Below are 24,993 nucleotides of genomic sequence, written 5' to 3' on the forward strand. Positions count from 1 at the left end.
AATGACAGTTGCTGTGTGTTTCTCAAGAGGAGAACAGCTTAACAGTAATCAGAATATTCCATTCCATGGTATGCTTCTAATTTCCTCTTTCAGACAACCAGACTTTTGTGCAAGCTAAAACAGAATGTCCCCAATCATCCTGCAAAAGCCCTGCAGCAAGGTTCATTTGTACAGAGCCAAAACCCCCGGTTCACACAGACCTAGGTGCACCCGTAAAGGTGCAAACCCCCAGTTAAACAGCATGCTATGTTTATCATCTGCTGCACTGATACCCGTCTGCCAGGGGTGTAACTTAGTGCTTTGGGATGCCTGGAGCCACTAAGTGATGGCAAATATRCAAGGGCCTGTAAGTTTAGGTCCTGAGGGTCAGGCTGTTTATCTGTGGCTGTGTTTCTGGATACATTTTGAAAGAAAATGGTGGTGTCTGTGTGTATATATACATCCATCATATCCCCCCACTACGGAAAAAAAGAAAAAGAAAAACTCTGATTTTAATATGAAGATATGAGGATTTTCAAATTTATTTTTAACTAAGGAAAGAGGAGATGACAAAAATTTCCTTGGAAAAAAAAGCATCCACAGGAAAGCCACCTCCTTTGGGCAGTATTTGAGCTCTTGCCTCGGCGCTCCCCTCTCCCTCCCCACCGGCCGTGGCGGCGGTCCCGGTCCCGTGCCCTCCCGCACATGTCCGGGATGGTTAGGATTCATCAGGTCACACCTCGGTCTGTCAGGGCACGGCGCCTCCTTTGCCCTGCTTCAGCCCATCGCTTCATTTCACCCGCACAGAGGCTGGCGGCGAGCTCTGCCTGCTGCCCTCCGTCCTCGCCGCCGCGGCTCTCCCCTCCCCGCGCCGGCACCTGCAGAAACCCCTCCACACTCGTCCTTGCACCCTTCTTGTCTCCCTGCGCTGCGCTTTTCCCTGACCCCGAAGCCCATTGCTTGCCTCCGGATGTGCAAGAAAGGAGATTCCAGAAGCAGAAATGCGGGACCATTAGCCAGGGTCATCTCCCTGGGTTTGGGCAAAAATAYGCCCTTCTGAACACTGCAATACCCACAGCATATGCACACGTGAAACCTGACTCTTCACACTTGCTCTGCAGTAAAGTTAGCCATTGCTGTAAGTGGCCACCATCAGACACAACTAACCTACTCAGAACTTCGATGTTCAGGATCGCAAGAGGTTCAGACTTGTGTTTTTAAATAGGAAATCTTCCAAAGAAGCACTATCAAAAAAATGTGTTATAACATCTTCTATAAAAACCTGTYTATATATAAAGTAGATTATATCAGCAAAATCAACATAGTATATAAAAATTATACTATATGTATTATAAATAAAGATATATCAACAGAAGTCAGGAGTGAAAACCTCTTGTGCACAAACATACAAGCTCAAAATGAGTCTATTCATGGTTCAGAAAGTAGCATGCTTGTTTTGCACTGGAATAATTCGGTTCTACCTTCTTTATGCATTTGTGCAAATTTATAACTTCTATAATAAGAAAAATGACATGTAAATTTGTTCAGTACAAAACAGCAAAACCTGATGTTTTCCTGGCATTTTTTATGGGGCTTGGAAAGAACAAACAGCAATCACTTTCTTCCATGAGTAGTTGACATGGTATTTAGCTGGCAAAAAGAGCAAYAACAATAAATTGTGGGAACATGCTGGAGAAAGCTGTTGATAGCATAATAAGAGTGAGATTTTGGAATCTGAGCTGTTCTCTAGTGGGTGCTGAAGTATTTCCTAACAAGAAGCAAGAATTTGAGTTCAGTACAGTGTTGGACTGAGYATATTTCTTTGATACTCTTACGGGCCTTCTTTGCCTCTTTTTGGAAATGAAGGGCAAAACTATTCAAAGGCCATTCCACTCCCCTAGTTTGAAGCCTAACAGTATCTGCATTACCTCCCCCTCCCCCTATTTTCTTTCCCTTTCTCCATCCCCTTTAAGTTGTAATTCAATCTCTTCCAACTCATGATCTCTTTTCTCTTTTTGGCACTCCCTCCACCCTCTCTCTCTCATTAGTTTAACTTGAGTTAATTAGGAATAGTAGGCAGCCTTCAATCTGTTATGTGTTAAAATAGAACAATCCACAACAGAGAGGCACAGACACAACTATGTGATTTCATTGTCTAAGGGAGACAGAAAACCAGTGGGGATTCTCTTATCAAGACTAACATCTTCCCAATGGTTAATCTAACTGTCTTTAAAATGTTCCGCAAATGGAGATCTAGGATAACAATCTTTCCACGTTTCCTTTCTTTTTTTTTTTCTTTTTTTTTTTTCCATTTCATCATTGGCAAGAATGAGTGAATTGGATTGACACAGAGGTGATAGAGGAAGAGAAATAATCTGCACGTCAAAATGACAATGTATATTACATGGTTAACAGAATGAGTGGTACGTGCAATGGCTGCCGTTATTTTCATCTGCTGTCATACAATAAGCTCCTTTTTTTCCAAGTGCATCATCAAGATTACTCCCAATTCAATGCAGATTAAGTTTTTGCTTGAAGGATCTCTTTCTATGAGTAATATCACTTGATAAACGTGGAACTGAAGTAAGAATCTAAGTATTCACTTGTTGCTGTACTGCATTGTGTATATATAGAGGTCATGCCTGGTGCTGTGACTGTAGTGCTGGCTACAGACCTTAGGGCAGTGTGTGCTGTGGAACTGAAATATAACAGATCTAGGAACTCAAGCCTTGATTGTAAAGGTAAGGCCTTGCATTTTTGACTGACTACATACCGTACTGTTTGGCCTTGMTGAAATACATGCTCGGGAAAGGCAGGTCGAACCGCACAGGTAATACAAAGATACATGTGTGAATTATATTTATATATGTCTATGTATGCTTGTATGTATGTATAAATATATACAAAATGTTCCAGCCTTTAAAGAAACTTGTATGAGATTCACAGTCCATCAACCGTCAAATTTATGACAATGGCTAATTTTGTGTGTATGTGCACATGAAGGTGGTGGCAGTTAATAATTTATCCATTAATTAATAATGTTTTAGCAAAAGAACTCTGAAGCTAAAAGAATTTCAGAAGTCTTTTTGACACCTTGTATCCAGAAAACAGAAAAGAAATAAAAAACAATTTGAAACAGGTAAGAAAGGGAGACTTCAGAAGTACTGCTATCTAAATATCATTTTAAAAAAATAATCTGCTTTTCTCCCCTCCAAATTTCTATATGACAGGAAGAACATCAGATTAAAGGGAAACAAAAACAATGTATAATGAAAAATAAAATATGTTTACTTATCAGAAAATATGAGAATGTTAAAGCRTTGGAAAACCTAGTATCACTTCTAAAAGGCATTCTTGGTACTTTATTTTTGAGAGTGTGGGAGTGAGTTTCCAGCTGGACAGAATCTACATGAGACCAAGCAGGGAGATGTTGCAGTAAGTTTATTTTTCCCACAGCTTCTGATTTTAAAAATTGGTTATTTATTTCCCCAAGTATTAGAACATTTATGTCCAAACTGTATAAGATTTACAGATTTGTCCCGTATGACAGTCATCCGTTTTGTCCTTGATTTATATAATTAAGCAAAAATGTAGTGACATAGGCTCGTGTATTTTACACCCCAAGTGAAAAATACTTTTATTCCGCTATGAAATTAAAATAACTTACAGTAATATCTCCTGTTTCAAAATCAATAATAAAAAATCTGTTGTATTTACACAATCCTTTTCCTTCTCTAAGTATCATAGATTACAGTGGGAGAATTACATAAGGCAAAGGCATAAAATTTTTGTATAATAAAACTCCAGGACTTGTTTAAACTCTACAGTAGATGATTTCAGTGATTTTATGCAGATTTAATATCTGAGGTTATATGGATTATAGTTATATATGTAGGATGAAACACCTTTAAAAAGCCATAAAACACATATAAACTCACATAAAAAACCATTCCTAAGTTAAAAAGTAAAATAGTACAAAAACAGTAATGGCTGCATGGCCAGTCATGAGCTGCAGTCTGAGGACAACCACTTTAGTACATAATTAACTAGGATAAAGATTTGTAGCAAGTGGAATTACTCTAGAAGATTGTTATGTAACTCAGAGAAAAATACAAAATACAGGCTGTTTTTGACATATTGCTGCCTATGAAACTATGTCCAGATGCAGTTTTCTCAGGAAACGCAGCTCTAGCTGCACRGAGTATGAAACTTCATCAGAGCTACAGAATTCAGGACGGGAGAACAAATGTCTAATAAAGAGTTACAGAGCTATGAACAAAGTGACACTGAAAATGTACTGATAGTGCAGGGGTAGCTGTGTCCTGCAGGACATGTGGTTTTCTAACTGGAAACACTGGAAGACATAAAGCTAGTTTTGAAATTTGCCCTTTAAGAAACACTGCCTCTAGTAGGTTATTAACTAGAAACTACTGCAAACCGCTCTAGTGTGCTGCTACATTTTCAGTACTTATGCTTATATTGTAGTTGATTTTACAATATTCTTCAGATATGTAGATATAGAAATATCTATGTAAAGTATATGTACAGAAAGACAAATATACATATAGGTCTAAACAGTGATATTTTTTGCACCTAAAATGGTGGTATTTTTGCACTTGATGTTATCCCCAAAATTCACATCAGAACTAAAATTCTGATTAACAAACATTTAAAACGTAGATTTACCTAGGTAGATTGTAAAAATTTACATAAAAACTAATACTGGCACCTACAGAAACAAATCCAAGAAAGCAGAAAAGAGATGCTGAGTGACAAATCTGAAACTGTTTAAAATGTAACACTACATTTCCTGACAGTGAATCTGCTCAAGTTAACTCTATGGAATATTAACAATAATCAAACAGATTCTTCTTACGTGCAGTCTCAGGAACATTCAGAGCATTAACCAGCATGCTAATTTCCTGGGAAGTCAGATATACAGCAGAAAATTTTGATGACATTGATAAGCCTTAATGCATTAATCTGAGCACTGACAAGGGATTCAGGACAGTTTACTGTACACAAAAACATACAACAGTTTTCGAGTATGCTCCTCTGAGTAGTAGATATTACACCTTGCTTATTATTGACTTTTGCAAGAAATTTGGAGGTAAAATAGAACTGTACCTTTAAATGCAATTACCATGGCAGTTCACTTTGTGAGAATGATGCTAAAACAATATAATATATTGGATAATGAGGCCCTATATTCTTTTTCCCACCGTTCCATAAAAGTTTGGCATTAGCGTCACTCTTTTGAACAATAAAGAGACTTCTTGGGTCTTGCATCTGRGCAGATTATTTTCAGTATGTGGTAGGAATAACAGAGTTTGGTRTGCAAATGTCGTTCTCTAACTTCACAAACAAGTGTCTGAAAACACTCAGAAAATACTGCAGGGTCCAGGCATACAGGACAAGCACTCTTGCCCTTCAGCAGAGAAGCTGCTCTGAACTAGCCAGGTGCACCGACTCCACCGTCGTAGATACTTTCCACCCACTGACACTGTCCCGCCTTCTGAGAGAAGCTCTGCTTCCATAAAGTAAACCCGTATTTAACAGAATGTCAGTTTTAGGATATTGCTAACAGTGTACTAATAGTGTAAAATCATGCTGATACATTTCTAGTTTTAAACATGACAGAATCTAATATCATTATTTTAAAGCTTGTTTGTTGGGTACTTTACCTTTTAACTGAAAAAAGTACAGGTTTCTAAGTAAAACTTCATATTGCAATTGAGTATTTTTTCCAGGGATATATGATTACATTTATATGTTGATTTTGTAGGGTATTATCTGAAATTACTTAATTTGTAGGACAAGTAGCAGGCAACTTCTTCCTGTAATAGAGTACCCGATCTAAAATGTCCTTTCCTTTTTTGAACYCTGTCTATCCCTTCCCACCACACTCCCTTTTTAGCCCACTGCATAGCATTACATAGAGTCCGTAGAGAGCATAGAGAAGCAGGGGCTTCTGCAAATGCTCACCACCAGGCAAAGCAACTTCTGCCATGAATAGTCATGCTGTAATTCCCTGTATTGACTATCCAATTCCAGCCACAAATCTACTTGATAAAATGTTTGTAAATGATACTGAGGTTAGTATCTTTTCTTGATTGTTAGCATATTACTTAAGCCTGAATGGGGGTAAACAAATATATTTTTTCTTGTTTTCTAACTTATGTAAGCTGTAATCATTATTTTAAAACTACTACATAGATTTTAGAGACCTAAAAAGTACTATCTTTTTAGATCAAAGCAAGCACCTTTTCTTATTTTGTGGTCAGATCTGTAAGAGAATTAACAAGAGTTTGGAGATTTTTATGTGGAAATTTTTGTGAAGTTATGACATTCTCATGTGTTTAGAATTTTACAACTTTCTCCAAAACAAATTGCCATGAATAATTTTAAGTAGTCTTTGTGCTCTATGTATAAATTGAACTATGAAATGTACAAATATACAAAGCCATATCCTCGGTGTGGAATATTTAACTAACTCTACATTTCACTTCATGACAAAATTAGGGACTGGACATTATGCTGATGGAATAGATTTGAATTATCTTATCAAAACTTCATTACTTTTAAGTTCACTCTTGCTGTTTCCATAGTGGTAGCATGGACAGAAAGCTATTCATCTATCTTAATAAACAAACATATAAAAATTAGGTAATTTGTTGCTGACTTGAACCTAAATGCATTACTTATATGGTTGTAACTACAGTAAAAACACACAAAACACTGTAGTCTGATCTATTACAACATTCATATTATTTCTTTTTACGTGCTGTCACAAACTGARGAAATAGGAGAATAAATTCTGAGATTAATATTGTTAAATGTCCTGTGCACTTTGTCTTTCAGAGCTTCTTATGTTGATTATCCTTCCATTCAAAAACTGCTGTCTATACTGAAATATTTTTAATTGCATCAGGTGAATTGAAAATGCAATTCTCCAAACACTGAACATTTCTGAACTGTGAGTACTAAATGTATCTATAAATTTGTTTAGATACTAAGTGACATCTTAATAGCCCCCCCCTTGACTTAATATGAACTTACATGACTTTTCTAGATAGATGACCCTGCTCTCATCTTACAACTGTTCTTCCTCTCCATTGCAAATTGCAGCACTCGAATCTCATGCAATTTCCCCTCAGAGAACCCCTCAGATATTTTGTAGCTCTTCTAGGAATGATCCTGAGTAGAAACAGATCCTTCTCTGCTTTTTGCAGAAGTACTGCAGTATTTTCTTCCACTGTTAAGTTCCCTTGGCAAGGCAGGACACTACAAACAAGCAAATGAACAGATAGGTTTCTGCTTCTAAGACCTTACAATCTTAGGATGACATGACACAGTGAAAAGTTGCAAACTATGGATGTATACAAGGAGGAAGAATTACTCTGACTGGGCAAATATGCATCCTGTCAGGTATCTTTTTATTTTTTTTTTTTTAATTTTGGTGTCTAGCAGCAAATCAAGTACATTTATTTGGCTGACAAACTGATAGACCAGAACAGCTGGTGGTGATGAAAGGTTGAAAAATGGAAGTGAGTCTTGTGGAAAACAGACCAAAAAATGTAGAGATGCACAAAGAGCAGACTGTAGCTTGATATCCTAGCTGTCTCAGTGCTTAAAGAGCACTCRCAAGAATGCCTTGTGAGAGAGGAGCAGAATGGCGTGTCTTCCAGCGCACCACGCATCCTAGCACACCAGCTTTGCTACTGGCAAGTCACGGCCAGAGAAATGGTTAATACAAGCCAGAGACAAAACCAGATTCATTAAGAGTTCTATGAAGGAGACAGTGATAAGAGTCAACTTAAGAAAGAAAATGAGGAGCTTCTGTATGGCTCCAAAAGAGGTAACTGTCAGATTTAAGTGAAATGGAAGAACACCGATTTTTAAAACATATTTGCTGCAGCTTGAGCCCCAGCACCCAGCAACCGCCAAGTTTTACAGTGGCTTTGGGAATATTTCTCTTCAAAAGTCACAGTGCAAAGATATGAACAAATATGCACTGGAAAGCAATGTAAAATCGTCTGTTTGTGCTCTCACACAGATAACGAAAGGAGGATCTAGCTATACTTAACCTGTAACGGGAAGATATTTGGAGCGTAAACGAAGAATCCTGCGTTTCCTATTACAGGAAACAGTAGTTAGCTATACATAATTCGCTTTGATTCTAATCTATTTCTGAATCTATAGCGGAATCTTCATCTCAAACATTTTTTTTTATCTTTATTACCATTGTAACTTTTAGTTTACATATATTTTGAAAAATCTCATTCCTTTTCCCCCTGCTGCTCTCCTTGACCAGTTTCCTTTTTGCCTTATGATTTGGTAAAAGTGTTCATACTTACATATGCAGAATTAATACAAAACTCAGGGTGAAACTCAGACGTAACCAGCATCTTGCTTCGTTTTGAGATGAAATAGTAAATCTTTCTTGGCAATAATGGGACAGGAGTGGTTTCATGCAACCCTCACCCTAAGCAAAACAGACATGAATTTATATTGGTTATGAAAGACAATTCTGTTTGATGGCCTCCAAAACTACTGTGTCGTTGGAATTTGGAAAGAAAGGGTAGCAGTGTTTTAATTTTTCTAGTCCAACTTTTAACCGTAGTTGTATGTCACTTGTTTTTCAGAGAAAAATTGTAAGGATTCAATAGAAACTTATACTTTTAATAGCTCTCCCCTGCCTCCAACCCATTTTTGCCTCTCTGCCTTCTCCAGAATCTGCTGATTGTTCAGGTGAATTTAATTTTATTACTATCATTAACATCATTTTAGATTACAACTTTGGTTATCATCCAAATAATGCATAATTCTTAGAATTTTTTGTGAGTTTAGTATAAACATAATTATTGTGCATACGGCATAATGTTGTCACTCACCACCAAAGCCACAAGTCAGAGGTATGAGACAGCTTATGTATTTGACAAGCCTCAGCAGGATCTTGAAMAATGCATTGAAATCTTATAAACATACACCAATTTCTCCTAAGAATAAGAAACCTTGATGCTCTCTGGTCTCATATTCTTCCTTACACAAAGTGACAGAACCAAGAAGTCTTTGAATTACTCTGCTAGCTAATAACTGCAGCAGTCAAACCAAAATAATTTTCATTTTATTTTAAAGCTTAAAAAAATATTAAGCTCCACAAACATTTGCTTTAAAGGTCTGAATTTTTTTTCTTTTCTTGGAACACTTAGGCAGCAGTAGCCAGAATATACTAGATACAAATGGCAATAAAAGAAGTTTTATTTACATTCTTAATTACATAGATTACCAGTGCCCCAAATCCACTGATGATCAGAACAAGCTTTGGAGCATTGGCCTACTTAAAGCTGCCTGAAACACAATCAGAATAGGATGAAATCTAAAATGTAAAATAGGAAGGTACTTTCACTGTTTAATATGTTTGTGAAAAGAAAAACAGCAACTAAAAAGAATCAAAAATAAAGATTAGAATCACAAAGAAATAAATAGTTTTGTTACTCTACTTTTCTTAGAAATTGGTAATTGGAAAATATTTGCGGTCATTTTTTTCTCATGATTATATTTTATTGGGCTATACAATTTCTGGGCTAAATATTCTCATTTTTTAGAGAAAGGATTTTTTTTCTTTTGTCCAATTATCCTCTTAGAAGAGAGGTGAAATGAAGGTATTAAATCAATCAAAAAAATGGGTACAGTGCTATCGATCTCTACTAYACTCTACATGCACTCTACATGCAAATACATGCACGTACAAATACACATACACCAAACATATTTGTTCACAGTACTTCTAATTTTAGATTAAAAAACTAATAATGTCACACACCACATGCAGGAATGTGATTTTCACTGTAATCATGGCTCCTTCCAAGATTAACTCCAGCTCATCTTGTATTTGTAAATCTGCTAGACAACATTTTTCTGTAACAAAGCCGGAAATTAGTTCCCCAAATTTATTTTATTTATCTGATTTCTTGCATAAAGAGGCTATCATCTTTTTCATTCCTTAATTGAAAGGCTCTTGTAGAAAGGTCTAATATATTTCAAATGTACCACAACACATGTTCCTTTTAAAATGTTATTATTTATCTAACTGGTACACAGGAGTTAAAACTACTCCTTCTCAAGACAATGGGAAAGTTCTCAGCAGCATCCAGTGGGAGCTGGGCTAATTGCTTCATCTTTCTTAAAATCGTAGTCCAATGTTTTAGTTGTTAATTCTCACTTACTAGTGATGCTAATGAATAGCATGTACATATTAGTACAATACTCCTGTCAACAAACACATGAGAATTGGATTATAACCATGACAAAGTATGTGAAGAACAGGAATTACAAATGACAAGCAAATGGAGTCAATTCACTCTATCTAACTTGAAATTAAGATGTGAACAATAGGACAGGGATAATGTCAATCTTACTAATTACCTTAAAAGGAGAGTGCATTCTACCAACAAGAAAACAGAGACAGTTCATGATTTATTCAGTTCAGTTTTATTCTATATTGGGACTTGGATTCTGAGTTTGGTTCCCCCAGAGCACATGTATGCACAGATCTACAACTTGGTTAAAGCCCACTTTTCATTATGAACATCACTGTCAGACAGCATCCACAGAAACCTCCCCAGACTCAGTAAACAAAGAGGAGTTTTGCCTAGTGTTAGATGTTTGTTTGTTTAACTAAATCGTTGGAAAACAGGGGAGTTGGAAATCCATCAAAATCCCTCCTTGGTATTGTAATACTAGGAAAATACTTGAGTGTCATAGTTAATTTGGAAATGCTGTATGATGGATCACTCTAACAAGTTCTTTTTTGTTTCTGATAACTCATATTCAAGCATGGTGCTTTCCTGGCATTCCTTATTTCACTTCAATTGTTATAAAAGTAAGCTGTGATCTAAATATTTCTTACCCATGTGAGCAAACTAAGCAAAAAGAAAAAGAAAAAGTAGATTAAATATGCCTCTGACGTTTTTTTAGCTGTACATTAAACACGTTTTTAGAGGCTCTTTAAAATTTCAGAAGTAGAAAGAGGGTAATTTTCACATGTGAGTTTCATAACTGAAGAACACAATCACTACACATAGCTTATAAAGTACACATAGTAATTATGTAAAATCAATTGAGGCTGTCTAAATCTTGGCTTTGAAACAAAGGTTCATGGAGGAAATGCTGAAAGCTGCTTGGCAGAAATTGTTGCTAACAGTGCAGGTTAATAACTAACATTGGGCCTGATTCTGATCCAACATTCTAATCCAGAATAGTTTTGCATTTACATAAAATCCATGGATTTTCAACAAGGTATTCATGACATTTACTTGTAAGAGCTTTTATCTGTGACCTGTGGTATAAATTTACCTCCTTATTCATAAGCAACTATTTGAGAAAACTTTAAACTATTTCATGACGTATTTTCAATAAATACATAAATAAATAAATATCTGGTTTAATTTTCAACAGAAAGGCATGAATAAATTTGTCATCCTGACTCAGGCAAATTGCCTCTACTTAAGGTTGCATGTCTACAACAAAAATTAAGGACAAGTATAACAGTATTCAAGAAAAATATCCAAAATTTCAAAAACATTCTTTGCTTCCAAGACAGGCATGATGTTTCTGAAACTATGGTGAAAACAGTGTTCTTATTTATTTACTGATAAGATGTTGCTGTGGTAATACAGTTCTTCTATCAGTTCTTATTTGTTACAGCCCACATACAATATTCTTTCCATGGTTTTCTCAAAGCACCATTGCAAAAGAGATACAAATCTCTTTTAAATTGCAAAAAATAGTTAAAAAAGCAACAGACCATTAATAATTTTTTAATTGAATAATATCCTGTTGACATGAAAACTAGTTTAGCCTGAGTGAAAAAGGCATACTTTTGTCAGTTACTAATTTACGAATGGACGGTTTCTATGACCTTAATTTTGCAAACATTTGATACCATGATAGCAGATAAGGAATGAGTAGAGCAGGAAAAATTCTACTGATAAAGGACATTGTTTAGAATTATCTGCTCTATATTTTAGGGCAAACATGCAGAAGCAGACCATTAAGATTCACAGTTACATTTTTCATTGGTATAGTTTCTCTCTCTGCCATGAAAACTGATCTTTTGTTTTTCTATGTACATTTCAGAGACATTAGACTATAAATTGTTTGCATTAGTTGCTCTCTTCAAGGACACTACAATCTGTTTTATTTTTCTGTTAGTTCTTTGATGATAAATTCAGGAAAGTAAAAAAATAATCACATATCATTTCCATCTAAGGAAACTTAATACATTAAATGTTACTAAATATTCTTGCAACTTTTAGGAAGTACTGTAATGCTGAAGTTTCTCACTTCAGCATCCCCCTCACATCCCCCCCATGGATGCTACGTGGTAGCACAGATGTGGACAGCTATGTAGGAGTTACCTAAATTTGTTCAAATGAGTACCCTGCAGGTGGGCTAATCATGATGAATCATGTCAACTCAGCCCAGCAAATCCCAGAAGGATTGGGATTACAACTGGTTTTCCAGAGGCAATTTMTGACTAGTGCTAATGCAGCCTAGGTGACCTGCAGTGTCCACCAGGTAATCTGCTGTCCCTGTTCTTGGGGGTTACTGGCTGTCTGCACTGTGGCACTACAGATGTGGGCTGTGCACTTTCCATATGGAGACCCAAGTTTCCTTTCTAGGTACTTCGTTCTCTCCTGCTCTGTCTTTACTTTCCTGCCCGTTGTGAAAGGATATGCAGTGAAAAGTTGAAATATTTGTTGCTGTGTCTGTTTAAAGGTCTGAATTCTGCATACAGAATACAGAGTCGAGAAGGGAGTTTCTGACCTGTGAATGAAATCAGAAGAAAATCTTGTTTCACTAGTAGATGGCTGTCTTTCTGAGAGAGAAAGTATTATATTCTGGTTACCTATCATCTTTATATAGGAATAGAGGGGATAATTTGTCCCCCTTTGCAGAAAGTGTCTTGGGCGAAAAGCGTCAGTGTTGGATTCAGCAGAGAATAGGCCTCACTATGGCTTCTGCAAAAGCGACCCAAGCACAGGTGGCTAGAAGTTATTCAACATCTTTTGATACCAAGATTACAAAATAAGCGTCACTAGTTTTTCTGCTTCTTAGTCTGCCTCTGCCCTTGTTATAGAGAACCAATGCACCTTAACCCTGGCCATTACTGGAGCAAAGGTGTTTGCATGAATCAGCAAAACAGTAGCTAGCATGATATGTGCTCAGACTTGTTTGTGGAGGCATTATCAACAAATATCTTCCGGGGCACTTCTTCATATGCATTCTTCATATTATTTTGCACGTAGTGACAGGGAAATATTTTTCACTAAATAAAATCTGTTAAAACTCAAATATATACTTATTCGTGTGTCAGTGGCTTCTCTCCTGAAGTTTGTACCTTACAGACATTTTATAATGAATAAAGAATAGTTGTACGCAGAGATATCAGTAATTATATAAAAGGAATGCTTGGATTTTCAGAAATGCAGCATACTCAGTGTGCTGCAAAAGTCAAGAGAATTTACTAAATTGCTTTGAAATTTGGTCATTTTCACTTCAGTATTTCAATCTCAAAATTAGAGTTATCAGAGCTTTTAAATCCCAACCTCCACTGACCTTTCAATTTAAACTACAAAATTCACACAAGTTTTGACWAGTTTCTAATGTGGCTGCCTTTCCAGCGCAATCTAAATAGTGACCACTCTTCCTGTTCAATAGTCTTGTATGGGATATCAGAAGAAAGATTAACAAAATGAATAAAAGATTTTAGAGTGAAAGTCCAGTGATTTCATGAATATCAATGATTATGACTGTTTAAAAACGTGTTTTCATGCTTTTAACGTTTATGGCTTCCACCCCTTCTGTCACATCTACAAGAAGATCTATATGAATCACTGAATCATTTCCATTCTTGACTCCCTGAGTAACATGAGTTTGGAAGAAGTAGTTCAGCTAATCATAATTTTGAATAACATGGATATTGTCTCAATGGAGATTTTTCAAGTGATTTTTCATGATAAAATTTTGCAAGGTAAAAATATGTTTTAAGCATTAACAGCTTGTCTAAGTTCAGGACAGATGATACAACAATGTTACCAACCTACTGAGTGCATCAGATGATTCAGTTCATTTCTTATTCCAGAGGACATTTGACAACAGCTCTTAAAACTGCTATGTTAGGCTATTCACCTGAAATGTTTTAAAACATTTCTAAAAGGCATAATAGTTATGCAGCTCAAGGGCTAATTTTGGTAGATCATCAGATGCCAAAAACATGCAATTAGGAACATTCTCAGAACTATAAATGACAACAACTGAAAGTAGAGAACATCTACTGTTTATTTCTGTGCAATAAAATCCTTGCATTGTCCTAGATTAAAGGTAGTGCAAGTTAAATATATGAATCTTATCTGATCTACCTAGTTTTTAGCATGTCTAGTGGAAGATAATAGTTAGATGTCTTTAATGATCAAATATATGTATTCTGAAGGGCATACTCTCCTTTATATAGAAACTATGGCCAGAATGTCTTACWGCTGTGATCACAATCTCAGCATTACACAACAAGTAAGTCACCTGTCCCCTATGCCACGGAATGGAGGCACAGAGACTGTGGGAATTGGAAAGATGGCTGGCACTGATTTAAGAAAAAAAAATAGAAAAAAAATTGCTTTGAAAAGAGATAAGTTTGTGTCTATTCCCATAACAACTTTCAAATGAATATCTGAGAAACAGATCCTTTGAAATAATACGGTATAATTAGAAGGTAAGTATTTCTATACTAAATGCAGAAAGGCAGAGTTCTGTAACAATTATATAGCTTTCAGACTGTGTCCTGCCTGACTTAAACTAATGCAAAAACACCAAGCAGAACCTTAGCTCATGGCTGCTGGTGCAGAAACCTGGCAGAGATGACATAGGGTGTACAGCACTCTCCTGAACCGACATCCTGGGGTTGGTAAGGCATATCAGATAGTATTTATATTGCAGTTAGRGAAGTGAATCCAGTGACAGGTTACCTCTGGGTGATTTCATTAGCAGAACACACTGATTTCGTTAGTTGAAGATTTCCAGCTGACCTAACCGAAAACTTTGCCTTAGTCTATGTGCTGCTTGCTATTAAGTGGTATCTCATGCACAGACCATGCTGCTGYGATGAATCACAAGATCTACTTCAAGCCAAATAACTTGCCCATCTAGACTTCTATAAACCTAATCAAAAAGCAGCTGCTAACAATATTGGTAACATCTCACTGTATTGCCACATCTGAGAGAAAAGSTAAGGTTCATCCAACCCAGATCAGGCATTTTACCACCTCCAGTATCCTGCAGTAGGGAGTTTCATTACTARATTATAATTTGTATGAAGAATCATCTACTTTTCTTTGTTCTTTCTTGATCATGTATTAAATAGAGAAAATAAGTAGGTTTAAATCAGGAGTAAAGCTATGCATTAAAGAGTAAAGTACTATCACATAGTTACATATGATATGTGTAGGGTGGCAGAGAAAATGGCTCTTATCTTCACTATGARAAAGATAACAATAAGTAACAATCAAGACAATGACAAAAAGAAGAGAAAAAAATCAGATGGAATCTGAAGTCTTCAATGTTAGATAGAAAATATTRAGAACTAAACTACGTAAACTTTCATAAATAATAATATCTGTAATATGAGAGTGTTTAGCTGAAAAGAATAGTGGAGTCTGCTAAAGAGAAGCTCACATCCTTATTTTGGTGAAATGTGTAATAGTAATGTTGCAGAATAGGGGGAAAAAGAGCTCAGAGAATGAAATCRAAGGAAGCTATAATAAATAGGAAGACAGGAAATGAGGAAAGGGAAATCATATCTACACTGGGCCAGAAGGAATGCTGTGCTGAAAGTGAATAGGGAAGTTATTGGATGAGAATGGGATGACCACGAACAGATTCTCTAAGTAATAGAATTTCCTGGAAAAGGGAGGGGAGTCAGGCATTCATAGATATGAGAAGACAAGAGAAGTTAAAGGAATTATTGACATTAATGGTAAAGCAAGGAACAAGTTTCAGCAGATAAGGTCAGACAATAGGACAAGCAAAGAGCTCAAGATAGCAAGTAATCTTTTTAAGAGATGAGACTTTTTTAACAATGYACAAGGTCTAGAGAAAAAAGGAAGGAGTCACAGGAAGTGTAGTAGTGAAGGTGATTCATGCAATCCAAGAGTGAAAGAAGGAAACAAAAAAGGGGGAAAAAAAGGTAAAATAAGTGTTAAATGAGTGAATGGTGTGGAAAATAAAACAATGATTGCCAGAATGTTTGGAAAAGTTGAAACTTTTCATTCTGGGTAGTATCTCTAAAGCCTGTCTGATGAGATTTCAGGCTCTTCTTACAGACATGGAAAGCGGATAAATGCCATTGTTTTTCAGAGAAGTTATCTTAAGTCACTTGTGGTTCAATCATTAAAAAAAATAGGAATGTAGTAGTACCTAAAAGATAAGAATATATTTAGGTGGATCTCACTTGAGATAAAGAATTTTTTGTTTGTTTATTTGTCTGAAAGCTTGAAGCCAGGCGATTCCACTGATCTGTGCTTTATAGCTCCAGTTAAATTCAGTTAAAGTCATGCAAATCTGAGCAATTAGCAGGTGAGCTTAGTGGAGATCAAATCTTTGTAGGTTAACTGAGAAATAGGTAACAAGAAGACTATTACAAACGTCAGAGTTTAGTATCTAAATCAGAAATTTGCACAGAAATAAAAAAGAAAGGTACAAAAAAATGCTGAAGGAAAATAGCACTGAAAAGCTATTGCAGGTGAAAGTGTGTTCATATGATGAAAATGCTTAAGCATCTTTAGTGAACAAACCCTATTTGGACACTGTGCTTTTTCTTGGGGGTCAAGGATATTCTTTAAGACAGGCAGATGCTGTAACCCAAAATATTAAGATCGGCAGGAGTTGAACACAGCACTTTTGAATATATCATTCTACTTTAGGATGTCTTGAGCCAGCCAGCTGATATAGAGAAGATGAAGGATGCATTCAGGAGGAAGTTGCTGAGCTAGTAGCCTTGGAAATCATGGCATTATAGAGATAAGAACTGGAGCCCTCTTTTCACATGAAGAAGTGGATGGCCAAAACTTGCTCAGGTCCCTGAAGCTCTTTACATCTCACTCGGAGAAAGTTATTCTGAGAATTGGACCATCTATTTTCCAGAAATTACTTAGAGTTTTCTAAAAGCCAGAAACTCTTGCTACAATCATCTGTCCAAACACAAAAATCATCAATGAGAATTATAGCATGCTCTTTAATTTAGAAAGTATGTTACATATAACTAATGCATCATAAGATTAATCTCACGATATGTCCTATATCATCCATCAGTTAAAAGCAACAAAGCTTCCATTTCCAGATGGTTTAGATGAGTCCTGATACAAGAATTAATTGATCTCAGTGAGTTCTTCAAGCATCTGTGTAGTCTCAATGAAAGCAATAAGACATTTCTCTTTATTTCTGTGGCTTAAATCCTCTGTGCATATATAAAACCTTAGCATACAAAAATAAGTGTTAATTCAGGGGGGAAAAAAATCCCATTTTTTTCTGTGATATCATTCTTCAGAAAAGGTGGAAGTTCATGAAGAAAGGAGTTTCATGTGCCTTGTAATGAGATTTGACTGTACCATAGATATGCTTCTCATTCAATAGTCAGAACTGGACATATATGCACCAGTATCTTCCACCTTTAGCAGAAGRGTTCTGTGTATTAATAAGTCCTTTGGCAGGCACAAACTCAGATTTTTCAAGAGATACTGTGATAAAAATTCTGTCCTTACAATCAGTGGCGCTATCCAGAAAAATATAGTAAGTGTTTGGTTTTACTCACAAAGGCTTTTCTGGATCAATCAACTTTGTCCCACCTCCATGTTAACTTGAAAAGCACATGAGGAGCTTTGTAATTACCATAGTCATCTCCTATCTCTATGATCTATGCAGCAGGTACTAATTACAGGAATAATAATTTACTCTGAGCATATTACAGTACAACCTCGACTGGTTGTTTTTTTAGTGAATGCTTTACAGCTCTGGGAATTATTCTCACTAGCTCTACAGCAAGGGCTTAGTCTCTACCCTGAGATAAAAAGTCTGTCTTTACCTCCAGAACTGCCTTCAAGAAAGCAAAGAACTCCACTTAAAATCTGGGGACCCACCTACTGAAAAAAAAACAATTTTACTGGTAAGACTATGTTTTCCAGTAAGAAATATATTGTGTCTGGGTAGGCAGATTGCTACAACAGAATCTACTTCGCTGAGGTCTCAGCTCGGCAAAAACACTGTTGCTCTTGGTCTTAAAAATAAGTAGTGTCATTTTCTCTTTGCAATGAATTCTTTCATCCAATCATATTCCTGTATGCAAATATACTATAGCTGGTACAGATAAAAAAGCACAAATAAAGCTAAAGGCTCAGTCAGGACAAAAATCACTGTGCTTCTCTGATACCTCATTTCACCTGTGTTTCAGGAACGTCCCCAGACTTCTCAGCTGAAAATATGAAGAAACAAGGTTCAGACAGCAATCCTGCTCTGGTTAATCCGGCATTGCCAGAACCACTCAAAGATTTAAAAATTAAGTACACTAAGGTTAGTAGCATTTGTGCTTGTTAACTTTTCTTATGTAGTCAGTTCAGAGTGTGAGATGTGCTAATTTAATTTTATTAGAGCTATTGAAGTAAAATTAAGTCAGGAGTATGTTTAAAGTGTTTATTCCAATTGTTTCTGATATTGTACTTGTTAGTAATTAATGTTCTGTGATCCTTTTGCCTAAGAATTTCAGGAAGCATGTAAGTGTGTCAGGGAATGTGCAAGTGTGATAGAATTATTCTATGTTTTCATAGTAAGGGGGTTATTCCTCCTAACACACCCCCTGAAGTTTCTGTAGTGATAATTTTCCTAGAAAGTCTAAATGGAGCAAAGAACCAAAAGTTTCTATTATTTTTCCAAAAAGCAATACCAAATTAAAATGTTATGATATTGCAATATATTATAAGCATATTTACACAGTTATGTCAAATATGCTCATGTGGAAATGGATGTGTGAAGAAGAAACTGAAGTTCATATATTTTAGAGATAGTAAGTTTGCTTTTACTTAAGCAAATAACTGTCAATAAAAAGAATAAGGCTATCACTGCTAATTACTCAATACTATTATTATTATTCTTTTCATAAGCAGTTAGAAATACACAGATAAAGAAGACTTGCATTTGCAGCTTTAAAAGACTMCTTACCTGTTTGATAGCCATAGTACACAGATATCTGCAAGAACTTTGAACAAACTGTTGGCAAAAATATTGAAACTCTGCCCTCTGAAACTTTCTGGTAGAGCATTGATGAGAAAGAACCTCTTCTCTTTGGAGATTACTCAGTTACAGTTCTGGGTTTTTTATCATTACTGATGCAAATGAAATAATTTTTACGTTTCTAGAACCACTACTAACTTTCTTTTCCAAAAGCAAGTTGCTTAAGTGTTCGACCATTACCTAGACTTTGAATTCTGTTCCATTCTATCATTTAATACTTTTAATGTGAAAATCTACCCAGATTTCAATGCATACCTTTCTTAAATAAAGCATACAGGACCTTAGTTTGTAAATATTTAACAGACTGGGAAAACAGTGTAGTTCTGCCATGTGATAGCTCACTACTGCTCTTCCTGGCTCAAAAGAAAAAGGAGGTGGGGTGATAATATTCAATTCAGAGAAGATACTTTAGTTCCTAGTGGACAGTGATGTTCCAAAAGCTACAGTGATATTTGGTCAATCTCTGTATTTTCCAACAGAAAACATCTACTAAACCTAGTTACCAACTCAGAAATCTGCTGTCATTGAACATGACAAAAAAAATCCAATAAACCTTTCTGTCCTTCTAAAATATTTAGTAGACAAGAGCCTACTTCATTAATATCAGACATACTAAAGAAAACCACAAGATAGGCAGTGTGGCAGAAGTTTCTATATTTTGAATTAAGGAGAGTGTCATCTAGATTTTTTTTTTTTTTTGCCTTGACAATAGAGCTTAAAAACTGCATATTTATCTCCAATATAGATCCATCAAAACCTGTATATAATACATTCCTTAACAAAAATTGCAAGGCATTTGCAGAATTATAGATCCATAACTGAGTAAATCAAATATACCCTTGCAAAAGCTTTCCTTTTGCAGTTCTTTCCTCATCTCTTCACTATTGTTCAAAAGCCACAAAAGTGAAGGAGGAGGGAGAAGAGATAACAGAAATTTCATCCCATCAGCGACATATCCAGCAATCCTCCAGCAGTTTAATATGGCCTTAGTATGGCTGGACTGACTTTCCAATAGCCTTTCCATTCTATGTCTTTTTACCTGCCTTGTTCCTCTCCTGTGGGTTTGCTTTGATGAGTTGTGTTGGACCATTGTAGGATCAAGATAAGAGAAGTGTTAATTAGTGTTTACACACTAACCCTGCCACTTGAAGTACCCTGAGCATCAGCAGCCCCTCACTTTCAGGAATTCACTCTTCTCCTTGTATATAACAACGTAAGGTCAGTTGCCATCACACAAGGGTCCGGGGAGAAGTATACAGGAGATGTTCTAAGCACTTAGTTTAAGTCCTCTTAAGTTAAGTCTCTCCTTATTTTGCTTTCTACAAGAGGAATCAGCTTGGGCTTTATATAAAGTTATTTTAGTTAAGTATTTCTATACATCTGAGGGCATATAGGTTGATATATTTCACATCATGCCTTTCGCATACAGCATAAAACTAAGCACACTACAGAGAATTAGAATTTCAAGAATTAAATTTTATCAATTTATTGTGATTCTGTGATTGAACCATAATGCAATCTTAAATTGTTTTCCTATCTGAATCTCTTTTAAAGATAGTCTACTGAACTCAAAGAGTGTTTCAATGTTGGTAGCTGGCTGCAACAAATATACTAGTAAATATTTTACTTACTCAGCTCTGAAGAGTTAGACAATGATTGACAAATTATTTTAGTTATTATTCTTTGAATATATAATATATATAATATGTATAATATAGCAAGCCCTATCATGCTCCCTTARTGAGAGAAATATTAGGTTGTTAAATTGCATTTGGAGAAGAAAAACAGCAAACTATTTTGTTACTAAGCTCCTTATGGGATACCAGAAAGCATAGTAAGCCACCTCAAAGGAAGAAAAGTTGCAGCCAAGTATTATGTAGGTTGTACTCACAATCAAAAATGAAGGGAAGGGAGAAAGGGAAAAAAAATAATTACAATGTCTGCGGTAAAAGTAATCAACTGTAACACTGCTATACAATCCAACTTTTTTTTTTAAATGCTGCAGACTTTGTGAATAGCAAGCCACTAACAAACACATTAAAAATTTAAACAAATAATAAATAGAAAGGGTAGGTCTCTGATTGCTATTTCACTGCAGAAGTAAAACATAATGCCTGCATCAATAGTAAAATACAGTTCTCAGAGAAACCAAAAATTGTCACGTGAAATAAGAAACATCAACTTCTTGTAAGGGAAAACTTGAAAAAAGAAAGACTTCACAGAGGGTATTCTATATTAATATATAGGAAATATTTATTTAAGGCTTACAATTTCTTACCTTGAGAAGCTATAAAAGTAATTTCACTGATTCTAATAGTGCTGCTTAAAGAATGCGCTGAGACCTAATGAAACATTGGGAGAAGTAAACTGGAGCTGATAGCACTTGAAATGATCTGCTCTTAGGCCGTAGATCTCTTTCACATATGGATGTAGCTCCGAGATTTACTGGCAGTGTCAACCCAAGAATAACTATTAATTCTTGCAGACTGTAAGAGCATGTATGAATAGGCATCAACTTTTTCTTAGCTTTGTGCTTCGTCTCACCTGAGCAATGCTGAATTAAACGGGTCTGCACCCTTCTTATTCCTGGTGCGCCCTTTAGAAAAGCTGGCAGTTTGGCTTACTGGTTGACCATCTGCGCTAGAAAGCTTGTGAGCAGAGTCAGCTGAACAGCTGTTAAAACCTGGTGATCACATTTAGCCCTACATACAACAGGCAACTGGACGCATTTGAAGAGCATTGTAAAGAAAAGCTTTATCAAGACAGTTGTAGATTATCAGGCAGCAGATTCATAGCGGGAGGAGATTATGCATTTTCTGCATGTATTGGGCAAAACTACTAGTAGCTAAAGAGAAGATAGATTAGACATATCCTTGCACATGTATAAAGCCACCTTTAGGTCAGTTTGAATTGTTCACATTTTTTATTGTTACTTTACTTTTCTTGACTAGATCTGTGCAGTATCATTTATATATTATAAAAATAACATTATAATAAAAATTCTTCCCTACTGAAGAATAAATTTATAGACAGATTCTGAATATGGGACCATGTATAGGATCTTGGCAGCACTGAAAAATGAAATATTTTCTCCAGGCAGCACAACTGACTAAAACTTTTAATTTACTTCTACAGAAGCACTGAGGCCTGAAAATCCTGTACAGACTTTGCACAATAGGAGCCCACAAAAGGGGATCTTTATCTCTGGGAGATGCTGTAATGAGCTATGCTTTACTAAGGGCTGGCATCTAAGGCAGAGTCCTGAAATCCTTCCCAACAGAGCTAAAGCATGTTCCACCTGACACAAACCTGTCCTGAGTTAGACACTTTCCCTCCATAATAAAGATACAAATAGGGCACCTTCTAGCTAACAAATACTTTGCAAAATGTGGAAAATGATTTCATTGTCTTTGCAACATACACAAGGGCTGAAGGGAGGAAAAAAACAAAAAACACTGGGATGAAAAGAAAAGAACAGGTCTTGTCTCCCAATTCTCTGCTCAGATCACTTAAATGACCAAATCAACTGTCTAAACAAAGACAGAAACACTTCAGTCTTCTAGATAACATAAGCCCCAAATGGCAGAAGCTCAATATCTGATTATCTGAATTTAAATCAATCAATTCAGAGAATCAAGACTTTATTATACTCTGACACCGGAAAATAAAACCAATCAAAAGCATTTTGACTGCAATAGGCTGTTACTTGGGCTTAATTTGAAGTACAAAGCTTTAGTAGTGTCCAGCATCATCTATATCAAAAGCTAATTTCCACATCTAATGCCAAGAAGGGTAAAAGTTATAAATTTTTATTTGCTGTTTCTTAAAAATGTCAATGAAGTAGCAGTTACAAAATGCATGCAACAGTATTTCTAAGATGTCAGTTCTTGCCACATAAGTTTKCAGTCCTAAGCTCTGTGGGGTGTATTAGACACCACTATAGACACTATAGACAACCCCCAGCACAAGAAGGGGGTCCAAGAAGAGCAGTGCATCGTTTGCACCTGTGTCTGCTAAACAAACAAAAAAAATTTAGATTTTGGCTGCAAAACAATTTCTGCCTGACAGAAAAATCAATGTAACCTGTTGCAAGACAATCTCAAATATTTTTTTCAGTAAGACGAAGCCAGAGACTGTTTTTGGCTAGGACATCATGCTTCCTGGATTTAGTAATAGACATCCTGTTTGTTTGCAGCATATACTCCTCAGTGTTAAATGAGCAGGGCTTCTCACACAACTGGGAGTGCAGCTGCCTGCAACATAAGTAATACTGCTTACATGGAGAATTTTGATGTTTTTCTTTCTCTTTTTCTGTCTTTCATACCTGCCTAAGGAAGACTGCCATCTAATTTAGAGAAGACATCTGGACGGTTTGATTTATATAATCAAGATACAACATTGTGTACATATTTAAAGTAATAAAGTTATTTTTTGAAAGGGAATGGTATTAGAAACATTAATAAGAAAGATACTCTGAAGTAATATCATGAGTGATATCAGTTGGTGCAATAAATGTAGTATTTAAACAAATACTTTCAAAATTTCCAAAAATGGTATGTTTTACTATTATTCCTTTCACAGACAGATATGAATTTGGCATACTGTAACATCATAGCAGTGTTATGTTAATATTTACCTTTTACTTTGTCTCTTTTCTTGGCAATGTAACTAGTTACTAAAGATGGCTTTTTTCATATTAACTATTTAACTGCCATCTTTACACTTTCATAGCAATCAGAATTTTATGTGGAGATGACTGAAATTTCCAGGGACTCATATATCCCTTAACTCCTTACAGCTTTTGATAAGTTAAGATTCTGCTGGCCAACCCTGATAGCTAAAAGTAACAATGATGTTGTATATAAGGTACCCACATATAAACAAACTCAAACGTATAGGAATATAATAATAGCAAATTATTACCCTATCCATTTTTATTGGCCTTGGCAGTTCATTATGAAATTATTCACCAGTTATTAATAACTGCACAGAGAGTCAGTATAAGTAATTTCAATAGTATGCAGAAACATCTATTCCCTGAAAGGTTTCCCGTTTTCATAACATATAGGSTTGTGGTGGTTGTGTTTATGTTGCACTTCCGTGTAACAGGATGTATTTATCCTGTAGTTATTGTGCCTTGTCTCTGCCTTTACCTGATTCAGGTGTTATTTACTTTGATTTGCATACCCCAAAGTATTTCCTGGTTCTCTATGTAAATGTAGAAATTCCTGTTGTTATGAGCAGCAGTAGTGTTTTATCTTGGTGGAGAGGAATGGGAATGGTACCTTTTCTACTCGTTGGTCTTATTTTGACAGCGTAGTTATTAACCAGTGGGGCAAGATGGTTGTTTCAAACCGTGATCACGAAGAAAGCCTTGATCAGGGAATAAAATACCCTTGTAGCAATGGTGGCACAGGGAGCCCACTGGCATCTCCAGGAGCRCGAGCTGTGCTCACGCCTGCCTTGCGCAGGGACGGGCAGTGCAACGGTGCCGGAAGCCTACGGGAAACGAGGATGGCGGCCACCAGCGAGGAGGAAGGTGGGCTCAAACAGAGGAGTGGGGGCAGCTCAGAGAGGTGATCCCATTCCAACAGTGCCCTCAACCTAGAGTGGGYGGGATGTGACAGAGACGATCGCTAATGGTAATATCGGACTGTACACATAACAGCATCCACT

At 36.1% G+C, this 24,993-nt stretch overlaps 1 protein-coding gene across 2 annotated transcripts in view; it reads left to right on the plus strand.

The window, feature by feature from the left end:
* The first annotated feature begins 5,941 nt into the window (after nt 1-5,941).
* Nucleotides 5,942-24,993, plus strand: part of ALDH1A1 (aldehyde dehydrogenase 1 family member A1) — a 48,821-nt gene continuing 29,769 nt past the window's right edge. The window contains exons 1-3 of one of the 2 annotated variants that reach the window (XM_085312467.1): nt 5,942-6,074; nt 6,841-6,955; nt 18,482-18,600. In XM_085312467.1, coding sequence (XP_085168593.1) covers nt 18,511-18,600 — 90 coding nt within the window. In that variant the 5' untranslated portion in view covers nt 5,942-6,074; nt 6,841-6,955; nt 18,482-18,510. Of the gene's footprint in view, nt 6,075-6,840; nt 6,956-8,657; nt 8,731-18,481; nt 18,601-24,993 lie in introns of those variants that run through there. The other variant, XM_085312476.1, reaches the window with a different exon arrangement.

This window comes from Rhea americana, unplaced genomic scaffold (genome assembly GCF_003343005.1).
Source record: "Rhea americana isolate MKP2758 unplaced genomic scaffold, rheAme1 scaffold_11, whole genome shotgun sequence".
NCBI lineage: Eukaryota > Metazoa > Chordata > Aves > Rheiformes > Rheidae > Rhea > Rhea americana.